Source organism: Ovis canadensis, chromosome 3 (genome assembly GCF_042477335.2).
Source record: "Ovis canadensis isolate MfBH-ARS-UI-01 breed Bighorn chromosome 3, ARS-UI_OviCan_v2, whole genome shotgun sequence".
Taxonomy (NCBI): domain Eukaryota; kingdom Metazoa; phylum Chordata; class Mammalia; order Artiodactyla; family Bovidae; genus Ovis; species Ovis canadensis.
Genome location: NC_091247.1, coordinates 209,654,063 through 209,668,215, shown reverse-complemented (window position 1 = coordinate 209,668,215; position 14,153 = coordinate 209,654,063). Strand labels below are relative to the sequence as shown.

Below are 14,153 nucleotides of genomic sequence, written 5' to 3'. Positions count from 1 at the left end.
AGGATCCTGGGGGTCGTCCCATCTGTCAGTGACGGCTTCTGAGAAGCGGTCCGGGGAGGGCTATTATCTCCAGGAACCCGTCCTGTCAACTTTGTACTCGAGTCCCCTTTGTCGGTTGGTAGCGGCCGCTATTGCTTTAAAAGGACAGCAGATTTCGAAACAGGGAGGAAGGGTGGCTGGGGGTGGTGGTGGTCAGGAAAAGGAACTCAACCGCCTTTGATAACTGCCCAGCCGCCTTCCCTTCTCCAGGACGCGTGCTCGGCCCGGCAGCGCCCGCATCCCCGGCCCGGCGGGTGCGCGCGCGCGCACCTAGCGTTTTCGGGGCGCCCACCTCGGCGGGGAAGTCCCCCCGCGGCCGGGCGGGCATCTGCGGGCAGCAGCCCCGCTTTGTCTCCGGCGGCGTCGCGCTCCGCCGCTCGCCCGCTCGCCCCTTTTCCCCGGTGCGGGCTGTAACCCGATCTCCCATTTCCTGGTGGATTCTCTTAAAGAGGCCGCGGTCGAGAAGCAGAACAAAGGCTATTGTTTTATTTCCTCCTTCGGGTTCCGCGTCCTTACCGGAATGTCCCTTCCTATATAATTATTTTCATTGCGTCCGCGCTCGGCTCGGGGTGGCGGGAGGGGGGACGGAGGAAAAATTAAAAAAAAAAAAAAAAGCCCTGTGCCTTTCAGTGTATCTAAGAGACGGAACTAGGGGAGGGGATCAACGCCTCGTTGATCCTGTCCGGAGGGTTCTGGGGCCCCGAGGCGCGAGCCCGGCAGCGGCCCGGCGGAGCTTAGCAGCCCCGCGCCAGGGCCCCGGGGGCCTAGCGCACGGTCCCCCGCCCCCCGGCCGCCGCGCCGCCTCTCCCCCCCCCACCCTCCCCCGCGCGGCTTTTATTTCCCGATGCCGGGCTGTAACCCGAGCTTTTATTTCCTGGTGGCTCCTTTAAGAGGCAGAGCTCAGTGCTGGGAATTCACGTCAGTTTCTGCACTGAAACTCTCAAGATCAATGAGCAAAGAGCTTTCTCAGTTCTGCCTTTCAGTTTCTCTCTTCCAGGAAGGAAAACATTCGAGAGAGAGAGAGGGAGGGCGAGGGAGAGCGGCGGGAGGGCGGGGGGCGGGGGCGCCGGCCCGGGTGGGAGGAGAGAGCGGGGCAGGCCGGCCGGGCTAGCGCCCCGGGTCGCCGCGCCGCGACCTGCAGACCCCGCCGCCGCGCCGCCCGCTCCCACGCCCCCGCCACCCCGCGCGCGGCGACTCGGCCGGCGCCGGGCCCGCCCCGCCCCGCCCCGCGCGCTCGCGGCCCCCCGGGGCGGCCGCCGGGAGAGATGCTGCAAGAAACTTCTTAAATGACCGCGTCCGGCTGGCCGTGGAGCGTTTCTGGGTTGGGGAGAGGAAAGGAAAGTGGAAAAAAAACTGAGAACTTCCTGATCTCTCTCGCTGTGAGACATGTCTGAGACTCCTGCTCAGTGTAGCATTAAGGTAAAGATCTTCTCCCCCTCCCTCTCCGGGGTGGAAAGCCTTGAGCTGCACCGGCCCGGCTGATCGTGCCGGGCTCCTCCGATCCGAGGGGGCTGTTGCAGTCGCTCTGTTCGCAGGAAATTATTTGGGGCGCCGGGGAAGGAGATGCAGCTCTCGGCGGCGGCGTACCCTCTAGTGTAACCTTGCTGCTTCCCCGCTCCCGCCGAGCCCCGTGTCGGCTCCTGCGCCCCCACCCCACCTCCTTTGCTTTTTGACAAGGAAATGCCGGTCACAGTCGGTCAGGAGGAACCCGAGTGGTCCTCAGGTCTGCAAAACACCCCGGTAATTAGTGCGCTTAAAAAAAAAAAAAAAGCCTGCTCCCTACTCCTACTCCCAACATGTGATCGAAATGTAACTTTTGTTCCCGAGGGGTGGTCTCCTTAGAAAAAAAAAAAAAAAGCTCTCCGGCTCCATTGGGGTTGGAATCTTTTTTTTAAGGGTTCCGCGAGTCTGGTCAGACAGTCTCTCCCCCCCCCACCCCCCCGCCGCCCCATTGTAATTGCAGGCGCTTGTCGGAGAGACAGTAGTGCTGTCAGCTTTTCCTGGGCATTGCACAATGAATTTCTTTCTTTTCTTTCTTTCTTCTTTTTTTTTTTTTAAACCAAGGTGAATAAAGTTGCTGAATGGTTATTTTACTCTCGTAGGCATCTGAACGTTGAGCAATCCAAAAGTAGAAAACTCTTGTCATGCAGGGAGAATGATTGAAGTGACCAGGCAGAATGACCTTCCCACTTTGACAGTGCAGAGAGGGTAGCTAAGAGTAGAAATCTCCCAGTCTCTGGCCAAGGTTTGCAGTCTGGTAAATGCAGGATGGTGGAGGATGTTTGCAAACACAGTACTTATCTTCCAAGTAGTGGTGTGTGTGAGCATTTATGTACATGTCTGTATGTCTGTAAAGGCTAGTGGTGCTGCGGTTTGTTGCTTCTAAAAAGTTGTTGTAAAGTTTGCCACCGTGAGGAGGCACACTGATCTGTCCATCTCCCCCAATTAATTTTCCCTTCCCTGCGTTCCGTGTGCACTTTCATTTCACTGTTCCATCAGTGCTCAGATGGAAAAGCCTTCTCCAGTGAGAAGCTGAAGCTGCTGAAGTTTTGTTTGTGGCTTGGCCCATTTAATATGTTCATTGAGGGGACCCTGCAGAGACAATGAACAAATAACCAGTTTCCTTCATCCATGGGGCATTTTGGGAAACGTCTCTTCTGTTTTAAATGGCATTTACATAGGATCTGTTTAGAGGAAAACTCAGCATTTTCTCATATTTACTCATTAGGGTTTCATAATTATACTTAGGTGTTAGTATTTCTTATCAGGCGCAATTTCTCAGGGGGTTTGAATTAGGGTTAATGTGAACTGAAAAGGTGGGTTGGGATCGTTTTTGCCTCGCACAAAAAGCGCTTAGTGGAACTTTCAGGTTTCTGTGTAGATATCTGGGGATAGCACTATGTCTCCGGTGGAGAGGGTGTCAGAGTAAAGAATTTAGGTAGGTTGATACTTTAAAACCAATTTCTTTTGCTGAATAAATTCGATTCTATGAGTTCAGGATAATCCTTGGGTATGCCTAATCTATCTGATACTTCATAACACAAAGGTAACTAAATAATAGGATATTAAATCTGTAAATTGTATTTAGCTCAACGACAATAAATCTGACCTCAGGAGACCTTGAACAACTATGGGAGAGTGATTTTGGAGTGGAGACAACGAAAAGCAAGCTGTTTTGTGGCTTGCTAGCTCTTCTAAAAAGACTGCGTAAGCCCGCTGTTCTGAGAGGCTCGGGGCTGCAGGCAGAAATACCAATGAGGGGTTCATCTCATGGTACCTCAGTGGACGACTACAGCAACTCCTTTCTTACATGCACAGAGGGAACCAATCCCAAACCCAGACGGCACAGTCCCTTAACTGTGACCTAAAAATTGCAGCCACGGTTTGTGTTATCATTTTCTATCTTATCGTTTACCCTCTCCATTCTTTTCGAAAGCCTCTTTTGTTGACTTCTGTATTTCTCCGTAATTAGAACAGATCCAGTGGTCTTCCCTAGTAGTGAAAGTATCACTTTTAATTTGGATTGTCCTTTATGGAACCGGTCTGCAACTGCTTACTTGGACTGTGCATATGTTTAAACGCACGGGAAGTGCATTTTCTCATGGCGTTTGTTTAGTTTGCAATGTTCCAGTAAGAAACTCTGGAGATCAAGGACTGGGATTATTCTAGCTCGTCTGAAAATGTTCTGGTGATTGTGTGCGGTGTTTCCCTGAGTCCCTGGGATGTGGTGCAATGACTGCAGGATAAAAAATGTTTGCCGGGAACCCACTAGTACAGCGATTTTTTTTTTTTCCTAGAGTCCAGTAAACAATAAAGTTTTCTGTGGAGTAGAGAATGAGTGTCAGGAGCTTTAAAGGATGAGCTCATGGCTCTGATGTCCTGAGGACATGTGGCATGGAAAGCTCTCTGTGGAGAGTTTTCCCTCACCTCTCCTGTCTGCTCCTGAAATCTTTCTCCCTGGCTTGTATCCTCTACGAGCAGCTGGTCAGCAGGCAAGTAAATTCCTCAGCAGCTGGTGTGATGGAGCACAGAGGAGCCCGACCAGAGGCAGCCACAGGGGGAAGTACTCTGTTTACTTCTGAGCAGTGTCAGTTCTGCTAGAAAAAGAGTAGTGTATGATTTCGGTGGAATTTCCAGGGTGAAAGTTTCTGAATCAGTCACTCAGTGACACCTTTATATGTATCGCTTGCTTGGTGGTGGTTGCTGATGAGTGCCTGATATTGGCTCTCATGTTTCTTTTGCACTTTATAAGCATCTTCCCGGCACCCTAGGGAAGTTATCAGCAGAAGACAGGTGGACCAGCCCAAGGTCACCCAGACTAGGACTGTGCCCCTCTGTGTGTCTGTACTGGGCACTTTCATCATGAGAGATTAAATGCTTCCATTCCCGACCATTTGGGGGCTTTTGTTTGTTTGGCTTTTTTTTTGGTCTTTCTGTGTGGCATAAGGGATTTTATTTCCCCACCAAGGATGGAACGCATGCCCCCTGCATTGGGAGTGTGGAGTCTTAACCACTGGACCACCAGGGCAGTCCCTGGGGTTGTTTAAATGTAAGGACTAACTATATAAAAAGTCAACTGTTTTTTTTAATCAGGGGATCATGTGGCTGACTGCTAGGCATGGGAGGAAGGAAGAGGCTCTTTTCCATCATCAGCCTTCACCTTCAAGTCACCTGTTGAGTTCTAAGTTCAGCCAAGTTGTGGTGGATCACACTTATGACCCAGCAGACCCAGCCCATTCGAGGAGGGCTTCCAGAATACGATAGAAAACAGGCAGATAACTTCCCTGGTCCCCTCCCTTTCTCTGCCCTCTGTATGGGTTGGCTTTCTTAGTGGAATGAATTCTCTATTTTCTTACTCTCTGGGAGACTCCCCTCTGGACCCTGAGCTCCTTGGGCTGAGTGGTGATTAGCTCTTTGTGTCTTGTGCCCACCTTGGCATCTGGCTTAGATGTATGTGTCGGTCACGTTGGCTGACTTGCAGTGAGGCATGGAAGGCGGTCAGGGCCCCTTCTCTCTGTCCTGTGTGCCTGGACTGACTGAACGCTGCATCCGCAAGCTGGCATGAAGTGGTTGTGGGGTCACTCTGTTGACTCAGGGAGGCCTGGGGCACTCCATAGGGTGTCGGTCCAAAAATTATTATCAGTAGAATTTTGACCTTATAATTTTTCTTATTTTGGTGACATTTTCAAAAACTGCTTTTGTGTCTAAAAATAAGCAAAACATGGAGTTGAGTAAAAGATAAAGGGGCTTGAGGAATCACTGGAGAAGGTCCAACTGAGGAGACTTCTAAAGTTCTCTCTGGGTTCTTTAGCAATTTAATTAATTAGAAACTCGGAGCTGGGAGGCTGTAAAGATCACCTGGGCCAGCGTCTTTTATGGCAAAGAGGTCCACACAGCTAAATGGTTTGCTTCAGCTGGTATGTGTCCGAGGCAGAGCAATGCAGGCCTCTTGGTTTTCGAGCCCCTGCCCCATACTGGCTGGGTTCACGGGTTCGTCCCTATAAAAGGCCAAAGAAATTCGATACAATAGGCTGTGTGCTCTCTGGCACTTCCTAACTTGGTCCATTTTAATCACAAGCCAGCTGGTATGAGGGCATGGAGGTCTGTGCCAAGTAAGGCGGTGTGTGGGGGAGCCCTGGGTCGAGAGGGTATATTGTTAGATGTGAGAAGAGGAAGGAGTAGGAGTGGGGGATGAAGGAAGAGGGGCTCGATGGGCTTGTCTTTGCACCACCATCTACCGCAATAACTTTTCTCTGTATTATGGTGAAAAGCATGTAACATTGAGTTTCCCTCTAAACCATTGTTGAGGGTGCAGTTCAGTCATGTTAAGTCTCTTCCCATTGTTGTGCAACTGATCTCTAGAACTTTTCTGTCTTGCAACACTGAAACTCTATACCCACTCAACACTAGTTTCCCCTCTCCCCTCCTCCCAGCCCTCAGTCACCACCTTCCTATTTTCTGTTTCTGTGATTTTTGTCTCCTTTAAATAGTTCATATGAGTAGAATTGTACTGTATTTCACTTAGCAGAATGGCCGGGAGGCTTGTCCATGTTGTAGCATGGGACAGGGTTTCCTTTTTTTCAGGGCTGCTTTGCATTCCATTTTGGCTTCCTTGGGAGCTCAAGTGGTAAAGAATCTGCCTGCAATGTGGGAGACCTAGGTTCGATTCCTGACCAAACCCTTGGAGATTTCTTGGAGATGGCATGGCAACCCACTTCAGTATTCTTGCCTGGAGAATTAATTCCATGGACAGGAGCCTGGCAGGCTACAGTCCATGGGGTCACAGAGTTGAACATGACTGTCACTCAGAGTGGCTGCCACACACAGCATTCCATTTTATGTATATGCCATATTTTCTTTAATCCATTTATCTGTTGAAGGACATCTGTGTTACTTCCATCTCACGGCTGTTGTGAATGAGGCTGCGATAAACATGGGAGTATAAATGACTCTTGGGATTCCGCTCTGAGTTTTGGATATATCCCCAATGATGGGGTGCAGTGGTACTTTTTTTGTTTATAGTATGTGAGGAGCTGGTACTTGTGTTTTGGGTTGAGGGCTCTGGGCCTCTTTGCTGGGCCTTTTTCTGAGAAATCCTGGAGGGGAACCTTAGGCTCAAACATACACCTTAATTTATACATACTGAGGCTCTGCGTTTCAAACAGCATCAGCTGAAAACATGGCAGCTAGTCCTAGAGAAATAGCTTACCTCTTAAGCATAGGTAAGTCGAGGGAAAAAACAGCCCAGTTTCTAGAATTTCCTAAGGAAGCTAGCACTAGAACAGATTCTGTGCAGCCAAGTTGACCTGCGTTTACTCACGCTGAGGCAGGTGGGAGCGGGGGGGTGTGTTTGGGACCAGCATCAAGAGCCTGTGTGCCCTGTTATGGATATTGAAAAGCTGCTCTTTGGTGTGGCACTCCAAGCAGAGCGAATGAGTGTCAAACAAAGCCCCTTGGGGCATGGGGTGTACAAACAATGTATTTTGTCTTCGTGAGTGCTACTTTAGGAAAAGCACTGGTGTTGATTTCCTGGCAGAGGCCCTCACTGCCATATTTGTTATGAGATGTGTGTAAGAAACCAAGCTCTCTGTGGATTTATTGAATAGAATGAGTATAAGTTGACGCGGGGTTCCCACGCCCCAGGAGGGATCCGGCATAAGGACCATTCGCTGCCAAACCTAGTATTTGGGGAGAGAAAGACTAATTTCTGAACATACAGAAACCAGCCTAATAAATGTGGCTTTCTGGGGGCGTTTCAGTCTGCACCTCCATGAACAGGCAGAAATAACGTGTGTCCACACCGTCTTCTGATTAGAAATGAGGGCTGCTGTGTGCTCAAGACTGTGCCTTCTGCATCGAAATGGTACCACCAATGTGGTATTTGCTCTGCTAACTTACTTGATCAGTCTTTTCTTCTTAGTGAAAGTGTACAGTTCAGCCTGGTCTCTGTTTGAGGCAGTGTCTCTAGTCTTTTTGGCACCAAGGACCAGTTTCATGGAAGACACTTTTCCGCAGATGGGGGATGGGCACGTGGTGGTGGTGGGTGGTTTGTGGTTTGGGGATGATTGAGGCACATTACATTTACTGTGGACTTTATTATTGTTACATCAGCTCCAGCACAGATCATCAGGCATTAGATCCTGGAGGTTGGGGACCCCTGGTCTAATGATCTGGAATTTGGGGAGTATGGGTGGAAAGGGCGACGAGGCATTAGTCTGTGTGTGTTAGGTATGAACCCCTAGAAGCACAGACTGCTCACTCAGGTCTGTGAACTAAACTGTGGAACACCTGCATTTTGGGAGCTTTCTAAAGTCTCGATGGGCTTCTCTGGCGGCTCAGAGAATAGAGAATCCACCTGCAGTACAGGAGACCCAGGTTCGATCCCTGGGTTGGGAAGATCCCCTGGAGAAGGGCATGGCAACCCACTCTAGTTTTCTTACCTGGAGAATTTCATGGACAGAGGAGCCTGGCGGGCTACAGTCCACGGGGTCGCAAAGAGTCAGACATGACTAAGCAACTAACACTATCACTTTTCACTTTCTTTTTGAAAATTTTAATTGGAGGATAATTACAATGTTATAACCGGTTGTTTATAATGGTTTTTGCCGTACATTGGATGCATAGGCATATATATGTCCCCTCCCTCCTGAACCCCTCTTTCCCACCTCCCTCACCACCCCATCCCTCCAGGTCATCTTGAGCTTTAGGTGCTTCATACATCAAACTCCCACTGGCTATCTATTTTATGTGTGGTAATGTGTATGTTTCAGTGGTATAAGTCTAGGTAATTAAAGGGGTTTGAGTGCTGCTCTGGTGATCATCCGTCCTGCATTTCTTCTCCTCGTCCTCCATCACTACTACCATCACTTATTGGATCCTGCTGTGTGCCAGTCCTCAGACTAAGCATTTTATGTGCATTGTCTCATTTGTGCTTCGTGACTCCCTCTGGGAGGCAGGTTTTCTCCCTATTTTACAGAGGAGGAGCCTGCAGCAGTTAAGTGATGTGTTGGCCTGCCATCTCCCAGGCTGTGCGTGGAGAAGCTCAGGCCAGCATCTACCTTCCCTTCTGACTCTCAAGGCCAGCCTTCTTTTTGAAGAAAGTTAGAAAGCTGAGAGCGATGGGGTGATGGTGGCGCTTCCCGCAGGCCAAGCTGAGAGTCAGGAATAGAGCTGGCAGGGACGCCTCCTCCCTCTCTGTCTCCTCCTGCTTGGGTGGGTCGCTCCTAACCAGCCCTCTGGGGGCAAGGCAGCCAGATGGTCACTTTGCACACAGCACCCTCCCTGGAATGGATGTCCAGGTGTCCTGTTTCTACGCCAGTCCTTGATGTTGTCTTGTGATACTTTGTATTTGGGTGGGTTCATTTGGGCCCTTTTCATGTTTTTCTTAGAAACCTTTCCCCTTTCTACTTTCCCCTGTCTGTGTGTGCTAAGTCGCTTCAGTCGTGTTTGACTCTTTGTGACCCCATGGACCGTAGCCCGCCAGGCTCCTCTGTCCATGGGATTCTCCAGGCAAGAAAACTGGAGTGGGTTGCCTTGCCCTCCTCTAGGGGATCTTCCTAACCCAGGGATCAAACCCACGTCTCTTAAGTCTCCTGCATTGACAGGCAGGTTCTTTAGCGTCGTCTGGGAAGCCCCCAACTTTCCCTAGTGACTCCTTATGGCATCATCACGTGGTCAGGTGGGTCATAGGCTGGGGCCACGGGAGCCAGACACCTTGGTCACACCTTGCTCAGGCTCTCCTTCCACTGCTTTTTATTTTTTCCATTTAAAAAATTTTTACACAGTTCATGAATGCAGTATCTTATACAGACCTTCCCTCTTAGTTTGCTGTACAACGCAGGGAGCTCAGACCTGTGCTCTGTGACAACCTAGCGGGGTGGGATAAGGTGGGAGGTTCAAGAGGGAGGGGTCATATGTATGCCCATGGCTGATTCATGCTGATGTGTGGCAGAAACCAGTACAATATTGTAAAGCAATTATCCTCCAATTAAAAAATTTTAAAAACCCATCCTTTTCGCTCATCTAAAGATACTGTGTTGATTTCTTGGAATCTGTCTGATGTCGCTTCAGGCATTCCCCGCTTTCTCCCCCCGCTCCCACCAAAGGAATCGTCATTTTTGTTTTCCTCTCTCCTGATAACCTGACACCACTGCCCTTGTTCTGATTTCCTGGAGAGAGGCTGTGGGCCTTCTGACGTGATGCATTTCTGGATTTGAGCAGCTTTAACGAAGCCTGTCTTCAGAGCAGATGTAGGGAAGGAAGCAGACAGAGTATGGTGTGGAGGGAGTTGAGGGATTAAGAAAGTCTAAGTCCCAGTTCTCGTGAAACAGAGGAGGAAACTGAATCCTGCAGCATTTAGGTGTGTGTGTGCGCTCAGTCGTGTCTGACTCTGTGACCCCGTGAACTGTAGCCTCCAGGCTCCATGGGATTTTTCAGGCAAGAACGTGGGAGTGGGTTGCCATTTCTTGTAGCATTTCAGTAGTCTGCCTGAAATGGGTAGCGATGTGTACATATTTACAATGGACTATTACTCAGCCATAAAAAGGAACAAAATTGGGTCATCTGTAGTGACGTGGATGGACCTAGAGTCTGTCATACAGAGTGAAGTAAGTCAGAAAGAGGAAAACAAATATTGTATAGTAACGTGTGTATGTGAAATCTTAAAAGCTGATACAGATGAATCTATTTGCAGGGCAGGAATGGAGGTGCAGCCGTAGAGAACCAGTATGAACATGGTGGGGGATGAATAGGGAGGTTGGGATTGACATATATACATTACCATGTATAAAAGAGAGAGCTAGTGGGAACCTTGGGGAAGGCAATGGCACCCCACTCCAGTACTCTTGCCTGGAAAATCCCATGGACGGAGGAGCCTGGTGGGCTGCAGTCCATGGGGTCACTAAGAGTCGGACACGACTGAGCGACTTCACTTTCACTTTTCACTTTCATGCATTGGAGAAGGAAATGGCAACTCACTCCAGTGTTCTTGCCTGGAGAATCCCAGGGACGGGGGAGCCTGGTGGGCTGCCGTCTATGGGGTCGCACAGAGTCGGACACGACTGAAGCGACTTAGCAGCAGCAGCAGCAGTAGTGGGAACCTGCTATGTAGCGCAGGGAGCTCAGCTCAGTGCTCTGTGGTGACCAGCGGGGCGGAGGGGACTGGAGTGGGGTGGGAGGGAGGTCCAAGAGGAAGCGATATATGTATACCTACGGCTGATTCACTTCCGTGCATGGCAGAAACTAACACAACACTGTAAAGCAACTATACCCCAATGTTAAAAAAATGAAAAAAAAAAAAATAACCTGCCTGAGATCACATTGCTCTTCGTAGCTGAGCCAGAGTCAGAATCAGGTGTTCATGATCCCAGGGCCATGTCCCACTGACACCAGGAAAGTTGACAAAAAGCAGACAATAACTCAGCACAGCTTTGTCGTGGGGACTCCTGTCTAGAGAGCGAAACCGGTTTGTCTGGCACTACACAATGACTGATGGTATTAATGATCATTATGACCTCCGTGTTAAAGACCGTCTTTAGGAGGTTTAGGAAGTGAGGAAATAGTGTCGTGCATTTTGGAAAGCTAGCCAGTGAACAGGGCTGACATAGAAATAACGTTACCTTTCTCAAAGGCCACACTTCAGTTATCTGGACCAGTGACTTAACGAAAAAATTACTTTCCTCTCCAGTGAGGACAGGAAAGAGCTACCCAATAAATCTGCATGCTCAGCAGACTGTGTGTGTTCGCCAGAGGTGTTTTCCCTTTGTATGTGGGAGCCAGACACACGGAAAACGATCTGATTTCCTGAATGACCCTCAAAGGTCATGTGGTCCCGCTGGTGTGAGTGCTATGGGTGCCAGTGCATAGGGATGTGAGCACTGTCATCGTAATCACCGCTCTTTCAGAGTTTGATTTGCCTTTTATTCTGCCTGATAGCTGTTCATTGGTTCTTATCTGTAATGCTGATTTCCCTTAAGGGGATTGTAAGTTCTTGAGAAGAGGGAACCAGTCATTGCTGTACCATGAAGGGCTTCTAGGGGAAGGACAGACCCTGGAGTAGATAGACCTGAGTGTGAATCTTGCTTCTTAAACGTATTCATAAAAAAAATTTTTTTATTAGATTTACAATGTTGTGTTGGTTTCTGCTGTACAATGGAGTCGGCTATTTGTATACATATATCCCCTCCGTCTTGAACTTCCCTCCCTCCTGAACCTCCCTCCTATCCCCTAACTTGTTCATCTTAAGCTTGAACCTGGTAAGTCATCTGAAGTGGTAATAAAAATATCTTATCACAGGACTTCCCTGGCTGTCCAGTGCTTAAGACTTCATCTTCTAATGCAGGGGGTTGTGGGTTCGATCCCTGGTTGGGGAGCTAAGATCCCACGTGCCGTGGGGCCAAAAAACCAAAACATAAAACAGAAGCGGTAGTATAACAAATTCAATAAAATGGACCAACTCAAATCTTAAAACTAAACAAACAAACGAAAAACAGCCCTGTCTTTGAAGGCTGTTGGCAGTGCCTTAACATTGTTCAAAGCAAAGCAAAATGTAGTTATTCTCTCCCTTTGTATATCCTCCCATCAGAGGAATCTAGAAGGGGTGAGAGATTTTCTAGTCCTGTAATTTTCCCAACATTACATCGTTGGGAAAACAGAGGCCAGAGACATCCTGGTATTGCTAGCGCTCCCATGGCTGGTTCTTGGCCCTGCCTGAACCTCCAGGCCTCTCAGGCTGGCTGACTCCCAGCCGGGGCTCTTGTCACCGTCCCTTTGAGCTTCTCCCAGGCTCGGGGTTACTCAGTCAGCGCTCAGCAAAGCTCCGATTTTTGACTCTCGTTGAATACAAGCCTCAACAACAGAAGAGACGAGCCAACTGCAATTACATGGTCGAAACAGATGCCGCTTGCATCTTAAAATTGTGAGGGAATAGCTCGCATGGTTCTGAATAAGTTTCCAGAGATGAAAGGAAAAAACCCGAAGCCTGCAAATACTGTGCAGTGCCTCTGATGGGCATTATTACTCAGCCCTCAAGTATTCAAACCTATTAAAGGATCTGCTCGTTCATACGGTTTCTTATTATTTGCAACCGGGACGAGACTCCGGAGGGAGCATCCATTCTTCAGTCTGCTTTTGTGTGGCAGGCAGCCCCGTGGCTGTCTGACCACAGAGCAGACACTGTTTGCAGTAGATGGTGAATTTTCTGGTTCCAAGAGTCTGGAGTAGATGGTTCTTCTTGGAGGTTTAAACGGGAGAATTTGAAGAAGCTAAATTTGTAACTTTCGGGCATCAGGGAACCTTGATTTGTTATAGAGGTTAAGGGAGGCTGGGGGTTGGGAGGCTTCCCATGTGGTGCTAGTGGTAAAGAAAGTTCTTGCCAGTACAGGAGATGTAAGAGATGTGGGTTTGATCCCTGGGTCGGGAAGATCCCCTGAAGGAAATGGCTACCCACTCCAGTATTCTTGCCTGGAGAATCCCATGAACAGAGGAGCCTGGCAGGCTACAGTCCATGAAGTCGCAAAGAGTCAGACATGACCGATGTGACTTAGCATGCATGCAGGGAGGTTGAAGTATTTGTTATCAGTAGCTGTGATTCCTTTTGCTGTGGACTTAGAGTGAGCTCCTGAGTTTTCTGCTGTATATCCATGTTAAGTGAGAAGATGACTGGAGCCTGCAAAAGCTCCCCCCACCGCGCCCCCCCTACCCTCGAAAAAAATGTATTTGGCTGCTCCAGGTCTTAGTTGCGGCATGTGGGATCTAGTTCCCTGACCAGAGATCAAATCTGGGTCCCCTGCTTTAGGGAGAGTGGAGTCTTAATCACTGGACCACCAGGGAAGTCCCAAAAGGGCCCTTTTGGAGGAATAGTGTAGAGAATGTTCGAGGCCTCCTGTGTTGACGCCTGGAAGCAGGTGTAGGCACTTTTAAGCTGTTGAGGCCAGAGCTTAGGTCTGGAGAGAGACCCGGTTCCTCTGCCCCTGCCCTGGAAAACACAAGCGAGTTGGTGATTTTCTGCTCAGCTGTCTTGTGGACTCCAGTGGATTATGACGGGACCTGGTGACTTTATCTTTCTGAAGACTTTTCCGTATCATGAGGTCAGTAATCCCCGATTCTGTCACATCCCCTCTTTGCGAGGAAGCAACAGTCGAAGATACTGACTCTCAGGTGTTTCTGGAAAGAAATGGGCTACAGATAGAAATCTGCATTGTAAGTTAACAGTCAACCCCCCAAGAGGCTTGTCAGCCTCTGAAGTCACCCGTGTGGGTCTAGGTGTGCAGCGGTGGCCTTGCAGGTGCCTGCCAGACTCTAGTGTGGCAAGAACAGGCATCCCTGGGGTCCCTCTTAAAGATTCCAGGCCAGTAAACTTGGGACCAGTATCATCCAAAGGCTCCTAATAGCCTAATAATTAGTACTTGGAGAACTAGATCTACCACAGGTGTGGGCAAGAGGAGCTGTACCTGAGTCTTGATGAAAGAGGAGAGAGCATTTCCTGAGCACCTTTCTGGGCTTCTTTGGGGAGTTTGCGCAAGGAAAGGCAACATTTTTTTTTCCACGTTACTTCCTTCATTGTTCTGGACCGTATATCTTTCCCAGACACTATCCTTGAACATCACATCGGCCTC

The 14,153-nt window shown here is 49.2% G+C and overlaps 1 protein-coding gene across 2 annotated transcripts in view; it reads left to right on the top strand.

Moving 5' to 3' along the window:
* The first annotated feature begins 955 nt into the window (after window positions 1–955).
* ETV6 (ETS variant transcription factor 6) overlaps window positions 956–14,153 on the top strand; it is a 287,175-nt gene continuing 273,977 nt past the window's right edge. Inside the window, exon 1 of one of the 2 annotated variants that reach the window (XM_069585674.1) lies at window positions 956–1,458. In XM_069585674.1, coding sequence (XP_069441775.1) covers window positions 1,426–1,458 — 33 coding nt within the window. In that variant the 5' untranslated portion in view covers window positions 956–1,425. The remainder of the gene's footprint in view (window positions 1,459–14,153) is intronic. The other variant, XM_069585673.1, reaches the window with a different exon arrangement.